The sequence below is a fragment of the Metopolophium dirhodum genome, chromosome 1, assembly GCF_019925205.1.
Source record: "Metopolophium dirhodum isolate CAU chromosome 1, ASM1992520v1, whole genome shotgun sequence".
NCBI lineage: Eukaryota > Metazoa > Arthropoda > Insecta > Hemiptera > Aphididae > Metopolophium > Metopolophium dirhodum.
The window spans coordinates 77416172-77435155 of NC_083560.1; the positions used below are offsets into that span (position 1 = coordinate 77416172).

Below are 18984 nucleotides of genomic sequence, written 5' to 3' on the forward strand. Positions count from 1 at the left end.
TTTTTGCCCCAAATCCAGTAAAAGTTGATAACGTCGTTTACAAAGAATTTTTTTAAGTCTTTGAATTATCAAAATACTGGCATAATTCATATATTTTGTTCCATCCATAGTTATACGTACAACATTTACATACGCGAACTATTATTTTAGCATTACAATAAATCTATTAAATAAAAAAAATGTGCAATAAGCATACATTTTTCTATTCACACAAGCGATATAACTTTTTTCAACATTATGAAGAATCCGCGGTGGCGACGCTAAATTTTTATGGCTACATTACCACGGAAACGTGACTAAAAGTGGTCGAAAATTAAAATTATTATTTTACATTGAGAAAAGAAAATAATAGCAAATTAATATCTTAGTAATCTTGCATTAGCGAAGCATTGGCGGGTCAGCTAGTATATCATTAAACAAAACATATCGCAAAACTTAATTTATAGAATATCATTAAATGAAAAATAATGAAAATGTAAATTATAGAATATCATTGACCGAAAAATAACGCAAAACGAAATATATTAAAATCTATTTATTTAAAAGGTCTATTGGTTTGGTAGAAATATTTATTTCATTCGACAATCTAAAAATTGATTATATTTTATTTCGTATCCGGGCCATTACCTATCCGAATAAGTTATTATTTTTAAATTTTATAGGTATTAACACTATTTTAAATAACGATAAATGCAAAACTATGATAACGTTTTAATTCTGGATAACAATAAAAGCAAAAGTTGAACAAAGTTTTAATTGTAAATAACATATGACAGAATTTTTTTTTCAAAAGCAAAAATTATTTATATTAACTAATTTATTATTATATTTATTTATTGGAGGAAAATGGACAGTGGAATTATCCATGGTATCTTGTTATTGGAGGAAAATAGCTACGGCCAATAAAATAAGATATTATGTTATAACATATTCCCCTCATGACCAACATAATTGTAGGAAGAATCAATAGATGAAAGGAAGAAGAAGACCGAAGACTTTCATAGGTTATACAGTTGAAATGGCTGAATGTAACGGGTACCTACATAATATTATGAAGGCTGATGAATTAAATAAAGAAGAATGGATGTTGATTAGACAGATAAATCGTTCATTAATGAAAAAAAACAAAATAAGCAATACAAAAAGCGGGAAAGTAGGTAAAGGTATCAATTTATTATCGACAATAGTTAAAAAAAAAACTAGTAAATATCCAAATTTTCTTATGCCTATAAATATCTCAACATTTGTAAACAAATAGGTATTCGTTAGTTTAGTAATAATAATTTACTTACATATAGTGGTTTCTATGTCTATTTAAAAAAATTATATGTTACAAATTTAATAGTGACATAAATACAGTTGGATTTTTATTAACCAATAATAATCTAAACATTAGAAATATTCATAATAGACCTTTTATAATTAAGGTTGTGTGATATTTTATTTATTTAAAGTTTAAACACCCCATACGGGTAATAGTTCAATTATAGTTTTACAATACATTTTACATCAAGGATCTAAATATTGAATATTTAAACAAAGATAAAGTAGTTATAAAAAAGCAACAAATATAGAACATACAATAAAGACCAATATGTAAGTACTAATATTCATGTTCAAAATAATATTTTTTAATGAAAGTTATGAATCAAAAGGAAAATCAAAGTTGCCGTGTCAAAGCGTGATCTTGCTGTATTATTTATTATTTATTATTCTACATCATTATTATGTACTTGTAATATTTAACTGGGCGCCCGCTTTATTTATTATTTTATACTATTGTACGGTATTTACACCGAGTATTTGTTCATTTATTTATATTATATTTATTGTTGCACGGCGGTGCTTTAACCTACACACTTGTGTTATTAATTTTGGCCCGTTGCTTGAATAAAAGTTACCAGATCTCTGGGGTGAACATTATTTTGTAACCATCCTAGGCCAACCACCTTATACACATTATACACATATACACACAAATTATACACACATATTTGCACTCAAAACCTTGCCTTATAATTTTTATTTCTATAATTTTAAGCCTACATACACACACACACATCATTACACCACATAGCTCATTAGTATTTACGCGGTGAACCCAACCAATGCTAGCTGAGCTATAACACCACTACACACGAATTACAGAATTACACAGGTTGATCGGTGTGTGACAAGATGCGTGTAGAGTTACGGTGCCCGGGCGCACGGACTATAATTGAACGTACCTGGCCCGTACAATGGTAATAAGTGAATACTATTCAACAGTAGTAATCCTTATATATATAAAAGAACAGTCCTTTTTTATGTACCAATTTTGTGACGACGCTATTTAACTTTTTTCCAATTTTTTTTCACAAAGTTGTTCCAAATACCTTCGTGAGTGTCACCACGTCGCCTGATTTTCAAAATTTTGATTTTAAAGGGTTGTAATTGGCAAAAATAAATTTATACGTGTAATTTGTATATCTATATTCATATAATAAATAACAATAGCAGTCGGCCGATAACGGGAAATACGATACGGCACGGCGGTCCGAAGGTTTCCGTCTACCTGGACTCTGACCTTTTTTTGTGTGTGTTATGAATTGTTCCGAGGCTATATAATAAACTATTTAATGAGTTGTATAGAAAACACTGACTAAAAATAATAATACATTTCTTATCAAAATGCGATAAACGTGTTACGACCGACGATCCGTCAGACGCCGAACGCGTTTTTTTGTAAATACTATTATTATTATTTTTGTTGTCTTTATAATTCAGCAACTACTACTTTTTTAGCACTTGATAGCATTAAGTAAAATACATTTTTTCTTCTTTAAAACACAACAATTTGTGTTGATTTAAGAATTTAATTTTAATAAAACAAAAACTACACACGGGCGAAGCCGGGTAATTCAGCTAATAATATATAAATGAGGCCTTAACCTATATTAGTATTATAACTAAGGCGAACACAGAACGATCCACCGTAATAACAGTTTAAGTATAAAATAATAAAATTCATATAATTAACAAAAACAAACATTTAGATTGATAATACAATAATAATAATATAATGATACGACCTGATACCGGTGATATGGCACCGAGATGGAACAACTGGTCTAATGCCGGGTCCACACAGAGACGACACAGAAACAAAACAAAAACCAAACTCAAACCCTTCTTTTTGAAGTTTGAAAAAAATAAAACACAAACAAAACATGTGTCCATACTGAGTTGAGGAAAAATTAAACAAAACATGAACAAAATTCAAACATTTGTTCGTGTTTTGTTTTTGTTTTCAACTATCCATACAGAAATATAAACTCGTCATATTATTTCGTTCATCCGTGGTCATTCAGTATTTTAGTCTGTCTTCAGAGTTCTAGTCTTCGTACTTACAAGTTTTTTAAATTTTTTTTACTGTGAGTGAAAATGTGGAAATTGAAAAGAGATATTGAAGACGATGAAGATTTACTTATGTTGGGTGCTGGGTATATTTACCTACAGTTACGAAGCAAAAAAAAAAATAATAAGATTAAAAGACGTTTTTGGGTAAGACCAACTTTACAAAAAAGAAATTTGTTTGGTGTCGATGAACTTCTAAAGAATTTACAAGATGATGATATTGGTTTGAATGGAGAATTGCGATCTAGCTTTAAAAACTTTTTGAGGATGTCAACTGAAGATTTCGAAAACTTAATATGTCTCATTGGTCCAGCAATCCACAAACAAAATACTAATTGGAGAACTGCTATTAGTGTGACTGAACGTTTAGCTCTGACTTTAAGGTTCTTGGCAACGGGAGACTCTTACCATAGCATGATGTATCAATTTAAAATATCTACTCAGTCAATATCACGTATAGTTCCGGAAGTTTGTGAAGCAATAGTCAATGCTCTGTCGGAGTATATTAAGGTAGGCACATACATAAATAAATTATTAAAATAAATCTATTTTAAGTGTGTTTTTTTTTTACAAATAAATATCTATATTTGTTGTAATTGAAGTAGGTACTGAAAAATATTTAATATGAGAATAACAAATAATAATAATAACTTTTAAATAACGTAGCATAACGTAACGTTTTTATACTTAAATATAAAAAAAAAACCGAAACTTTTTTTCATGTACTTGCACTTAATTTTAAAACAATTAAATATTAATAAAATTAAAACATTAAAAAAATGAAAACTAACTTATTTTCTAATTATTCTGAGGGATTTTTCCATTGTAAATAATCAGACATATTATCTATATTTGAAGTTGATTCTAAAACTTCTTGGACGCTGGGAGGGTTGGAATAGGAAACGTTCGAAGCTGATGAAGTATTACCGTGATAATTGTCATAAAGAGGATAACAATTGTTTCTCTGTGGTGGTTCATCGTATTTTCCCATCTCACCTTCATATAAGAGATTGCTCATTAAATTCTGCACCGTGCATTGTGCATAACGCGTACGAAGAACACGCAATTTGCGTGACACTAAATCACCAAACACATCAAATTCATCCAAATTTTTCTCTTCACGTTCCATGCGGCTTTTTTGAATAGATTTCATCATTTCAAATACGTCTTGAGACTTGTCTTCAATTTCTTTAGAACTTTTGGATGGTTTTAGGTACTTATGTGATACTTTTGACGACTTATTGGGAGGAGTGCCTGATACATTTTTAGCATTACTTAGCATTTGTACTGGCTCTTCATTGATTTCATCTACTTCGAATTGATTAGCAGCTCCTTCATGTTCATTAGATTTTGAAATAGTTGTGCATACCTCAATATTTTGTTCATCCTCATCATCGCTGGTTGCGCAGTCATTTTGCTAAACCAACAATATTAAAGTAATTTCAATGCCTTCATATTATTCTTTATTTAATCATTTTCATATGATATGATATTAGTGATAGGTCGAACCATGATTATTTAAATCGAACCGAACTTGAACCTAACTTAAAATTATTTTTTCGAACCCGAACCGAACCTTCATATTTTCTACCGAACCGACCTAGAACCATTTTAAGCCTAAAAAGGACTAACATAAAAATATGTGTACTGAAAATTTGATATCATAATTTTAGATGCCTTCAAGCTCAGAAGAATGGAAAAAAATAGCTATTGATTACAATAAAATTTGGAATTTTCCTCAATGCGTCGGATCTATGGACGGAAAACATGTTGTTATTGAAGCACCAATACTAAGTGGAAGTGATTTTTATAATTATAAAGGCACATTCAGCATTGTACTATTTGCTATTGTAGATGCTAACTATAATTTTATTTACGTTAATGTTGGTTGTCAAGGCCGTATATCAGACGGAGGAGTATTTAAAAGTACTGGATTCCAAAAGCTCATGGAAAATTCTACTTTGAACCTTCCAGATAAAAGAGCGCTGCCAGGTCGCGACAAATTGAGCCCATATGTTTTTGTAGCTGATGATGCTTTTCCTCTTTCACCCAATATAATGAAACCCTATAGCGGACATCAGCCTAAAGCTTCGAAAAACCGTATATTCAATTACCGTCTCAGTCGTGCTAGGAGAGTTGTAGAAAACGTATTTGGTATAATGGCGTCAATATTTAGAGTATTTCGAAAACCTATGCTACTGCAACCGGAAAAAGTTGATAAAATAGTATTGGCTTGTGTTCATCTTCATAATTATTTAAGAAAACATTCTTCGAAAACCACATACAACCCACCAGGTACATTTGATTCAGAACAATTAGATAATGGAACAGTAGAAACAGGATTATGGAGAAGAGAACATCAGAGTTTACAATCATTTTTACCTATTCATCAAGTTCCCCGAAAGTCATCGATCGAAGCTGCAGAAGTAAGAGACGAATTTAGTGAATACTTCATCTCACATGAAGGTGAAGTTCCATGGCAATTAAACTATTGCTAATTTTGAAAACACTATTATTAATATATTTTTTTAAAATATATTTTACTACGAAAAATATTACTACGAATAAACTATTGTTGTTCAAAGGTTTCAACTAAATTAAACACTAAATATTTCGAATTATTATTATCATTATTATTTTTAATTGTTATTGTAAGGTAGGTATACTTAATAGCGAAGTAACGTAAAAATTATATTTTTTTAAACATATTGGAAAGAATTTAAATTTCATTCACGATAGTACCTAACTTGAATGAAATAAAATGGTAGTGACGAAGTGTAATTATGTATACTATCTATGAAGTATTTTACATTTTTATGTTATAATATTTTGTGTTATGAATATTTTTTATGATTAAATGTTGTAAAATATTTTTATTTATTTATTTATTATATTTAGTGACTACCTAGATGAGTTGTGTACTGCACCACTGTACTACATGGCAACTATTAAAATATGTATATACTTATTTATTTAAATATTTTTAAATGAAGTAATATAATTATTAATATTTATACATACCTGACATTCATCTAATCCAAATTCTCGAGTTTTTCTAGGTTTATTTTGATCTTGTAGAAAACTCATAAGTTCATATCCGAACCATTTAGCATGAAATTCTTTTCCAGCTCCTGATTTTTTCATAGCTTTATAATTACGCCTTTCTCTTGTGTATTGCGAGTATACATTTTTAAGCTTCCTGTCTATTTCACTAGAATCGGTATTGAATGTGAACGCTATTTCTTTCAATGCATCAGCTGTTTTGAATTTATTTTTATGATTTAAGTTTTTGGCATCCCACAATATTGGGGATTCACGGTACAATTCAATCAGCTTGCACGTTTCTTCAGTAGTCCATTTTTTTTTATTCATTTTAGTTATACCGAATTGCACCGAATAATTTTAATTAAACAAAATAAAACTTATATAAAACTAAATTTTTTATTTTTGAAAATTTAAACCAAACACACACGTGTCGTGTACGTCAACAGTACGACAGACTAATTGATACTAAATGGTAGACAACGAATTTATAAATTATATATTATTTATAATAAATATATATTTATAAATAACCAAATTGGTACTGCCCGCGAAATCCCGATAAAAAATATTGCCTATTGGTTGTTTTCAAAACATGTCCACACACGTTCGACAGTGTTTGCAAAAACAACAACAAAACCAAAACCTTTTGATGTTTACTGACACCGCTCGGGACACGACTATGTTTTTCAAAACACGAACAATTTGTTGGAAAAAACAAAATTGTTTTAAAAATGTTTTGATTTTGTCGAAAAACATAGAGTTTTTGTTTTGTTTTACTTTTACAGTGAGATATTGACGTGTGTGTGTGTGTGTTCGTGTGTGTGTCAATGACTAACAAATCGAACGGTTGGCTCACGCTGCGCTTTACATGGACGGGTGATAATAATGAGCCGTAAACTTTTTTTTAATTTTTAATCTAGAATTCAAGAACTTATACAATTTATACTAAAATAAAGGTACAAAAAAGGTGTGTGTCAGAGTTTGTATCTGACGCTCAATGTTGATGTGTTAACATCTTTTACGCCTTATTTTGGTCGGTTCAGATTTTTGGAATTAATAACTTTTTTCAACAAAATTTAAAAATATGTGTAACTTTATTTTCATTTATAATGTGTCAGGTAATTAAGATGATACAGATTCGGGTGAAATGGCTAATTGAGGTCCGGGTAATTTTGGCAGGCAGGGAATAAGGGATTCGTGATAGCTGAAATATGTTACATAAACTTGTGTTTGTAATGTATCCAACCCCCGTTGGAAAACAACATCAATGGTTGTCCCATGTTGTGTTATATGTTGAGTTCTGTTTGAGTTCATCTGTAATCCGAATTGGTCTTTCAAGAACTCAAGCAGTGGCTGTGCTTCAGAATCGTTGAAATTTTTGTTGAAATCTCTACTCATAAGTATTGGTAAACTGTGATAGTTCTCCCCAAGGAGCGCTGATCCAGCTGGAGTATATGGAAGAAGTACGAAATGTATATACTTCATAATGGCTTGGATTCGTTGACTTGGTGAGATGTATACCACTACCGCAAGTACTTTCCGTCCATTCTCCAACTTAAGTTCAGTTGTGCATATATCACCAATGGCTTCTACTGATACGCCCATGACACTTGTTTGACGACTGATGAAGTATTATAATACTGCTCTCTTATGAGGTCAGCTTTAGAGTTTTCTTCAGTAATATGGAACCCTAAACATAAGAACCTAATAGATAAGCTGGATAAAATTAAATGGCACTTTCAAAGAGTTATGGCACATAAGCTTGGTCATATTGATGTCTTCTTGGAGACTATGGCTATGGATTTAGGTATAAACCATTGGATTCCAGGCGGTTATTCAATGACGTGGCTTTCATACATAAAATAATTAATAACAAAATATCATATCCAAAGTTTTTAAGAAAAATACATTTTTAGGTATCAGCTTTTAATCCAAGAAATTATTGTCACTTTTTGATTATAAATTGATCTACTAACATTGTCAAGTTCAGACCGGAGTATCACCATTTAGATGAATGTAACAATGTAGCAAATTAAATTTTTTTTTTTTGATTCGTTAATTAAATTGAATAACTAAACTAAATTAGTTATTTTGTATTTAGTATGTACTATGTATAACTAACAATTAATTGTATATAAGTTTGTTTTGGATAGCTTCAAATATTTTTTTTTTTATAAATTTCTTCTCATTTTTGCACTGTATTATTTGCAATATTATATTAATGTATATAATTATATACAAGCTGTTCTGACCGACGTTCTTCATGCATATGATTTGTATTTTTAATTAATATATTTGTACAAAATTGATATGCCATATGTATTTTGCAAAGCGGTCAGTTTGATAGTAACCCACTTAAATTATGTTTGTTTATAATGACTAGCCATACTTCATAGATGCCATAGTTTTTTATTGTTAACACTAACAAATCAAAATAATTGGAACAGCTCTAATTCCGTGAACTGTAATAACAAAGCACTCGGTGTGGATAACGCTACTTATATATTTATATGATAAAAATATGTGGGAAAAACTATATTTACTAAATACAATGTTAATATACTATAATGTTGAAATGTCTGATTCCGTTCCTTGTTATAACTATATACTATTTTATCAAATTATATGATATATTTTATTCGAAGCAAAATTGTATTCGTGATGTTTATAATAAAATTATTGTAAGTACTTGCCTTCATATTCTTTGGTTATTTCTCCTATAAGAAAAAAAATATTTTACAAATTAGATACCTACAGAATGATATTAACACAATTAACCACGGCAATACAATTATATAAAGATAAATTAATAATAATTTAAGAAATATAAATGCATGCCTAAGAACATTTATAATAAATTTTCTTCAAACTAAAGTGGTATTTCTGTAGTATATTATTGATACACTATTTAATACATAATACCACTATACAGTTTAAATGACACATGATGGAATAGGATAAAAAGAAAGTCGCTTAAATAATGTGATTATATTGCAAAAGTCACATGTGTTATCACGATGTCTCTTATCACAGCATGACATACCATTATAACATGATCTATATTATATAACTATATAATGTATTTATTTGAGATTTTTTTTATATTTCCCTGGAACCTAATTGTAGGGTAGACGATGATTTCAAAGGACCATTCGATAGATTGAACTTGTAGAAAGCTTATCTACCGAAAATATTGAAGGCGTCAAGGGTAGGCAACCAAAATTACTTTACAAACTATTTCGTACTTTATACTAGCTTAGAAATTTCATGTCATACAAGTTTAATATGTAAATTAAAGTTGCTTTATTAGTTAATCTAATTATAAGAATATAAAAATAATGTGAATTTATGATATAATTTAAACCACATGCTGGTTTAAAACAAAATAAATGTTGATTTGGTATCAGTGATAACCAATGGAAGAATATATAGTTGATCCGTACATGTTACAACTATAGCAGAAAGAACTAGGTACCTACTATGATGAGTGAAAATCATAGAATAACATTAACAAAATGATATATTAAATGACTTACATTGATTGTTGGCCCATGTGGCAAGACATTATAAACAGACATTATATTTGTAATTTGTGTCAACCATTTGTATTTTTATTTGTTACGTTGCATCTTTATGTAGAATTATGTATCTTTATTTATTATTTTTATGTTTCATCATTCTATATCAAAAACTACTAAAAGTCAGGATACAACGATGTTTAAAATGGTTATAAAGAGTTAACTATTTGATTCTATCAACTTGTATTTGAAATAGTTCAGTTTAAAAACCACAAATCTAGAACTTAAGCTATATAATTTTTAAAAATAACTCTCCTATTACAACTAATAAGCTTAAAAGTTTTATACATTAAATCAATTATCTTACTTTCACATTCTAAAGGTAATATACAATTGTAAATTAAACAAATATTTTTATAAACGTATTACATTTAATCATATTTTTTGGTTAGGAAATTCACATTTCCTGAAATTGGACCTTTTTCTCTGCTGATATTTGCTGTCTTGTTCCTTGTAAATTAATTTTTATAAACATACTGACGCCCTTATTGCCTCCTAGTCACGTCTCCTCATAATATAACCGAAAAACTCAACCTGTCTTCTCTAATTTTGTCAAAAATGAATGCCATGCAAGCCATGTTTCCTCTAATGAATTATTTTTTATTCTCTCCACCCTACTTACTCGTCCTTTGCATTCTCTTTACTGTTACAACAAACCTGTCTTCAATTATATTGTGTCACTGGCGTACATTCCGATCAATACAAAATGACCAGCCTCACGAACCAATTATAAAATCTTTTAATATTAACGGAATTATCTTGGCCTAAAGTATTTATGTCATCATATTAAAAACCACATTTCTTGGCAAACAAAACGTGGTGGCACCTATGCGGTCAGCACCATTTTTGCGCTGTTTGTGGTTATTTTATTTTTATCCACCTGCATATAAAATTGTAGGCTCTTTTTAATTTATTAGATTATAATATAGTATACCTAATATATTTTATATGTTTATAATATATGTTAAAAACGTGTTGTCATATACTGGAGAGATTAAAAGCGTATTATAATTGGATATTAAAAAAATTTGTTTTTATTTTGACATTTGGTTGTTTATGGGTATAATCGTATCATTATTGATAAATTTAATATAGTATATTTACTTACAAGTGTTTTTTAAGTATTTTATTAAATTACTAACTGAATCGATTGACAAATTTAGTATTATTAAATTAATTAGGTATTTATTAAAATGGTATTTTGTAAGAATAATAATGATAACAATAATCTTTTAAACTATCATCATTAAAAAATACTGGTAGTCCAATGCCTGGAAAAGTGTGAATGCAAGTTACAATATATCTTAATATTTACTATAGCATATATTTTGTATATAATATTATGTACAGCGCATTTGATTTGTACTCTGGTAGATAAAAACTGGCACGAATAAGGGACTGGCCGCAAATGGCCTGACGGCATATGTCCCGGTTCTGAGTTAACGTAAATTGGTCGTATAAAATTTGTCGTTCGGTAAATTGTCATCATACATTTTCGTCACGAGACGTAAATACTGGTTTAAGAACGTTATCTAGGTACAAATAGACAATACAAATTATTATAATATATTCTATGTACCTACATTGTCCCTACACATTTTGTGATAGGAAGTTGAATAACAGCTTGTACAATGAATGTTTAATTATCATAATTACAGAATATATGGACGGTTTTTAAGAGAAACTTTGTACATAATATTTAATGTTTTTAAATTTTGTATTTATAATCATGTTTAACAAATGTTTTGTTATTTTACTATTAAATATATTTTAGTATTTATTTATTTTCTTCAAATTATAATGACTTATGACCTATTGCATATTATACCTGTTTGATTTCAGCCCTTTCGCATCATGACATAAGATCTATTGCATGTAATTTTATAATATTTATGCCCTTTGTCATCAAAATAAGTTATAATTATAAATGAGCGACTTTGACCGTTTCTCATAAATAAAAAATTCTGTATAACGACTTATTACCATACGCATTCTATTTTATCTCGTAAATCAAATCCCACATGGCATCTACAGTGGTACCATTCAGCGTGGCTTGAACTTTCACATAGAATTAATGTATAAACTGAAAATGTCCAAAATTGACTTATGCCTTTTCACTTAAAAACCGTCCATATTATAATATTATTAGTTGAATATCCCGGCTTCGCCCGTGTGGAGTTTTTGTGTCAAATCCTTTACGATATACGCTATATAGCATTGGTTCTTAACCTTTTTAAAACCACGGAACACTTATAGTTGTATAAGATTTTTGCGGAGCACTGGGTCGTAAAACAAAACAATACTTACATTTTTTTTTTAAATAAAATTACATATATAATGATACTCGTATTTAGTCAGTGAAATAATTTAATAAAATTGATAAATGATATAAAATAAATACAATTTTTAAAGAAATTTTTAGATTATTTAATGTGATATTTGGGCCTGATGACTGTTTCATATATTTTCAATATTTGGTCTTATATGTGAAAGTGCTACTCTCATTTCCTCTTCTAAATTAGTTAGCCTTTCACGTTTTTTTGTTTTAATATTTGTTAATGTTGAAAATCCATCCTCACATAAGTACGATGTTGAAAATTGTAATAAAATTGTAATCGCTTTTTCAGAAATATTTTTAAACTCTGTTTGAATATAAATCCAAAATTCTTCAACTGTTATTTCGGAAAATTTAATTTTGAGTGTACGATCAGTTGACAACGTAATAAATTCCTCCTCTTATTGTAACGTGAACTCATAAATTAATGTATTGATTGTAGAAAATGGATTTCGTAGCCAATCATATTTTTCAATGTTAAATGCGGGAAAATATTTCGTAATTTTTTCTTCTAATAATTCTAAATGTTGCGTTATAATTGGAATAATTTCATATTTTCATGTATATTATTTTGGACCGAAGGAAACATGTCTACCGTCTTTATTTGAACTATACGCGTTCTCCAAAAGGATATTTTTTTTTGAAATGCTGATAGTTTATCCGTGGACGTTAAAATATTTTCATTTTTACCTTGCATACTAGTATTCACAGTATTTAAATAATTGAAAATATCGGCTAAATACGCCAATTTTGTACACCAAATATTTTACCATAATTTTGGCGGACCACTTTAGCCCAGTTCACGGAGCACCAGTGTTCCGCAGAACACCGGTTAAGAACCATTGCTATATAGGTATATCCCGGTTTGAGTATATCTCAGTTTTAGTGTACTTCAGTTACTGTGTGGGGAGTTACCCGTTTCCGCCAAAATAATATTGGCCGTTTCCGCTATACCCCTTATCCGCCAAAAACAAAAATGGTACAAAACCCGTTTCCGTCTAATAAAGTTTGGAAACCATAGGTTTTAATTTTTAAGCAATATATGTTGTGGTATGTATAAAATATAGTCATGTAACATGTAGGTAAAAGCAATGACATTTGAAAATAATTGCGAAGATAGGTACAACAATATATACGTCGATAATATTCGATAGTTGTTGATAATCGATGATAATAGAAGTTTATTTATAATTCGCACACAATAATTATCTGACAAATGTTAAATTATTATATTTCGATTCAGTATCTGTCTGTTCGTCACCAGTTTAACAACAGTTAAAATGGAATTTGTTATGAGCAAAACAGGTAAAAATAGATGATATTTACAGTGCTGTAAGTTCAGTTAATACTTTGACTACTAATGATGAAGAATTTTTACTAGTGAATGATGACATTTCTAATATAATAATATTTTCCTGCAATACTAATTTAAAAATGTTATGTAAATCCAAAATAATTTTTGTTGAGGGCACATTTTCATATTGTCCTTCTTTATTTACCCAATTATTTACAATACATGGGTTAGTTAATACGTATTATATACCTTTAGTTTTTTGTTTACTTAAAGATAAAATGATTGAATCATATAAAGAAGTAGTGCAAAAATGTTTAAATTTAAATTTAATATTCAAACCACAGTCAAGTACAATTAATTTTGAAATTGCCATTCACCAAGCTGTATTGTGAATATGGCCATTAGTAATAATAGTGGGTTGCCGATTTCATTTAATTCAGAGTTTGTATCGAAAAGTACAAGAATTAGACTTAAACTTAGAGTATAAAAAAAATGATTGGTTAAAACACACTTTTGGTTTAACATATTTGGACACTTCGGAAGTATCAGATTGTTTTTCATTTGATTTTATGTCAGACATCCCTGAAGAGCAAATATGGTAAGTACACCGATTATATCTTGGAAAATTAAATTGATGAAAACTCGAATTTTCCGCCAAGTATGTGGGCTTCACATACAGCGACATTAAAAAGAACAACCAACAATTGTGAATCTTTCCATTCTCATTTCAACGAACAAATTTATAAAGCACTCCCATCATTTTTTACATTTTTACATATAATTAAAGACGCAATACAGAAGGATACTTATATCAAAATTAACAGTGCTAATAATAATATTAAAAAAATTTCAAAGAACAAAAAAATATTAAACTGTTTAAAAATTACAGAAGTGCGTCTGAAAAAAAAATTCCAATGACATTAGTAGGTACACTTTTGTCAAAACTGTTTCTTTTGATTATATGATTTTTTAAAACCTGACCTATACTTGTATTATAATAATAATTATTTTTTGTGACATTTTTAATTATTTAAAAATAAAGATTTGTGTTTTTTTGAGTCTATTGTGACTATATTTGACCTATACTTGTATTATAATTTGAAATAGTTAAATATAAATCAGGGAACCTGTTTTTTGGTGGAAACGGGCCATGCCCCACTATGTGCATGCAATTTCAGTAACCTGTATAGTTAATACAAAAATACTGAAAATAATAATTAATTTGCATTGTCATGAAGTTAGCCCTCTACCTTCATAAATATGTTCCAAACTAGTGCAAATATTTAGTAAATTAATTTTCAGTATTTGCTAATCAAGTACAAATTTATCTTTCTTACTGAACTTAACGATCAACTTAATAATCATAATGATATAAGGTGGACCCTCCTCCTCACTTAATTCAATCTGTTTCAAACCAACGTCAATAATAAAACAAATCAATTGCAAACAATTGCAATTCAATTTTTAGAACTTGCAAATTAATATTGTAATTTCGACGATTTTTTTCAGAGGTAATTTAGGTACCTATACAGTTTGTGTAAACAATAATTTAATTTTTCTAGTATAATATTATAACCTAATATAATTCTAAATATTTTGTATATTATGTATATATATAATATAATAATCGATTAATTTTTAGATTCTGAGCGATGCGATGAATGTATTGATTTTACAATTATGATTTATATACATAATTTTGAAATCATAAGTTCACTGACCGTCTTTGCTCAGAATCGTTTTCGTTTATATCATTGAATTAAGATGTAACCTGTTATACACTACCTACAATACTGCATATCGCTGCTCACTTGCCCGTTTTTTTTTAATGATTGAAAAAAAAAATGTAATTATTACAATGTTATGTCAAAAGTAGTTGATAAAAATAATAAATTTATTATATGCTATAATTTATTTTAAATTATTATCTCTTATACAAATTTGAATAACTAGTATGATTAGACAGATTCAAGACAAATTACTATTTTTACAAAATTATATTATATGCACATATTGTTTTGGAAACTACTAATTTTCCAAACGACCAATTTACCAAATGTCCAATTTCAGACAGCCGATTTTAATACGACCAATTGACTGTACCCTCCAGACCCCCCTTCCCAAACCAAAGAATCCATAGATTTTAAGTAGAAACTTGAACCTATTCACACACACTGACAAACTAAATCTCCCCACATCTTCATCTCATGCCTAATCCTGATAATTTGTCGACTACAATCTCCAAATTCATACATATTCAATATTCATATATGTTTAACTACTACTTAATTCCTTCCCGGTTCCCTTGTACCTATCACTGTTCACCATCACCACCCTATAAACAACTTCTTCCATGCTTTTTCCAAAAAAACAGTATTTTCTGCCAACATAAATAGCACCATGATAGCACCTCACCCTTATATAATTCTTGATCTCGTTTATTAATCATAAACCCGGATTAAGATAATGTTGGGCCCGGGGCCAAATAATTTTAGGGGCCAATTAACACAATCAAAAAATTGGTAATCCACCCACCCACCCATATTTCAGAGATGACATTTTTTTTTACTATACAGGTATATTATATTTAATTATTTAAATGCTTTTTTTATAAAATGATAGTGCTTAAACAATAAACATAACAAATAATAAATATTATTGTATGAATGTGTTCATTATTCTAGGTAATATTCAAAAGTTGACATAAAAAACAGTTTTATATAATCTAACCTACCTAGTCATAATGTTTCACTTTTAATCGTCGTAAATTCGTAATCGACGGTATTCACTGTACTTGGGTATGCCTATAAATCCCATTTCCTTGTAATTATCATCCTGCTAAAAATAGACAATATTGTCAGCATTATAATAATAATAATAATAATAGCATATCAATCATCGATATATTATAGCAATATAGCCTATGGGAAACTTAAATGTATTTTATTCTAATATTTCTGATTTAATAAAAAAAAATCGTATCCCTAAGGGGCCCACTAATGTTTGATATCTGTTGTGGGCCCGGGGTCATGACCCACTCTGGCTCCCCTTAATCCGGGCTTGATTAATCATTACAAAGTATAACAGATATAGAGCTCAAAGCTGATCTATTTATTATAAAATATTAGGTAAAATAGTATATACAATGAATCATATGCTTACTTTCAGGGGATCTCATCACTATATTAAGGTAATTAATTGATTACTGTTATGCATTATACACTATTAGAATATTTCAATAATTTTGTTTAGGATAGTTATTTTCATGACAAATAAAATACACCAATTTAATTTATAGAACTGTCGACAAAAATGTATTTATATTGAAACAAAAATGTGCCAAAAATAGTCGTATATTTACATTATACGTTATAAATGCTAGTTTTTATTAATTTTAGTAGGTTTGGTAACGTACTAGGTATAAAAATTATTGAAATACATAAATTATACATTTATTTACAATGTTCGAGCAAACAAAAAATCGTCTTTATTACTCATCATCAAATATTTCGTATAGACCATTTTCCCCACACATTACATACCTATAATAATATGGTTAAAGGACCATACAACACAAAAATCATAATTTTTTTTTTCTATTATTATTATTACGAATTCGCATAAACAAAAAATTTAAATAAAAGTTGTCAACGGTGATTCGTTCTATAGTTACAGCGTTTTAAAAATTACGCGTGACGTCATAAGATCCACCGCTGTGTATTCGGGAAAAATAGACTCATTATCGGTTATCAACCTGTTCGACCGTTAATATTATTTTATTAGTGAAAACAATTTTATTTATACCTAGCACCACGGTCTTAGAATATAGCACGGACTTAATCGTATAATTATCTTATTCCGTACTCCATGGTATCTATCTAGTATCTACTTATGTCTTATAAATCTAAATTAATTAGTGATTCTGTCGATTTATTATCGCTTTTGATGAACATACGTATTACGTAGCTCTTGGATATTTTTTCAATATCATTATTTTGTTTCATTTTCACATATACTCGTATACTCGTGGTAAGTACCAACCAATTTCAAAACAATATAATTATGTACAAATATATTTTACTTTATTTTAGTCCTACTTTAACTGTTAGTAAATTTGATATCAGTTGACAGTTCTATTATTTATTTGTTTATTCCTCCTTATATACTTAGCAGTTAATGGGGTTTTATTTTATTTAGCATAGTATACCATTAATTATAATGAAGTTCTTATTATTTAATATATTTTGTCATTACTGTAATGCTAAAGTGGAAAATATTCATAATTATACCAAGGGAGCAATGTTGGTCGTACAAACTATATGTGAAAATAGACATATTTTCAAATGGACGTCTCAGCCATTATCTGATAAACGACTTGTACGAAATATTTTGAAATTAACGTAGATAATCGAAGTGGTAAATTAAATTGGTGCAAATATGGACAGTGCGTAGTTATGACGACGGATCAAGAAAGCGTCTGTTGTGAAGAAAGTGAAAAAGTAAAACAAGTTAGTGGAATAGCTGGTTGTGTGACAAACAATGTTTTATTCAGCAAACTAGTTTTAGACAAAGATGTTTTAAATATTTCTCATCATAAAATGATTTAAAAGTAAAAAAAACAGAAAAAAAAAGTTTTGTGTAAAAGTGAACCCCAAAATAAAGTCTGGCGATACTTGGCTTACAAACAGTTTATTTCGTGGATAAATGCATGGACAACGATTGGAACGGGACATACGATAGTAATTCCATCATGTGTGATTTATAAAATAAGACAGACTTATTCAGAAGAATATGGTGTTTATATAGGATTTTGGCCCAACGATACTTCCTACCTAATTTCTGTATTTCTAATTACTCACCGTATGTACAAATATTTTGTTTTATTTTTTTAATACAATACTTCTATATAATATTATGATTCTAAATCAATTTAAATTTTTAACAACGTTTGTATACGTATTAGTTATAATAACAATAATAATAATAATCTATATATATAAAAATGGATTCCTATTTTTTTGGTCATCGCATCACGCGTGAACGGCCGGACCGATTTTGCTAATTATTTTTTTGTTGTGTTCGTAATTTTCAGGAGAAGGTTCTTATGTAATAAGATTTTAGGAAAATATACCGGAAAAGTATAAAATTTGGATGTCAAAAAATACAACAGCGGCGCCATCTGTCCGATAAATAATAAACTAAATAATAATATATTTTTGTTTATTGTAAGGTCGCTATTGGTTATCTATACATATAAAATCAAAATAGTTACTCAGTTACTGATCGCTGTAACTCAATAACTACTGTAGTAAACCCAAAAGCCATTATATTATTTT

At 28.7% G+C, this 18984-nt stretch overlaps 2 protein-coding genes across 2 annotated transcripts; one reads left to right on the plus strand and one right to left on the minus strand.

Annotated features, from left to right (window-relative positions):
• Positions 1–2902: 2902 nt before the first annotated feature.
• On the plus strand, positions 2903–6122 carry LOC132936528 (uncharacterized). Its single transcript, XM_061003267.1, has 2 exons — positions 2903–3906; positions 5070–6122. The coding sequence occupies exons 1-2, from the start codon at positions 3424–3426 to the stop codon at positions 5892–5894; spliced, it is 1308 nt and encodes a 435-aa protein (XP_060859250.1). The 5' UTR covers positions 2903–3423; the 3' UTR covers positions 5895–6122.
• Positions 6123–6290: 168 nt separating this feature from the next.
• On the minus strand, positions 6291–6768 carry LOC132941907 (uncharacterized). Its single transcript, XM_061010148.1, has 2 exons — positions 6418–6768; positions 6291–6341 (listed from the first exon to the last, which is right to left on the minus strand). The coding sequence occupies exons 1-2, from the start codon at positions 6766–6768 to the stop codon at positions 6291–6293; spliced, it is 402 nt and encodes a 133-aa protein (XP_060866131.1).
• Positions 6769–18984: the final 12216 nt, after the last annotated feature.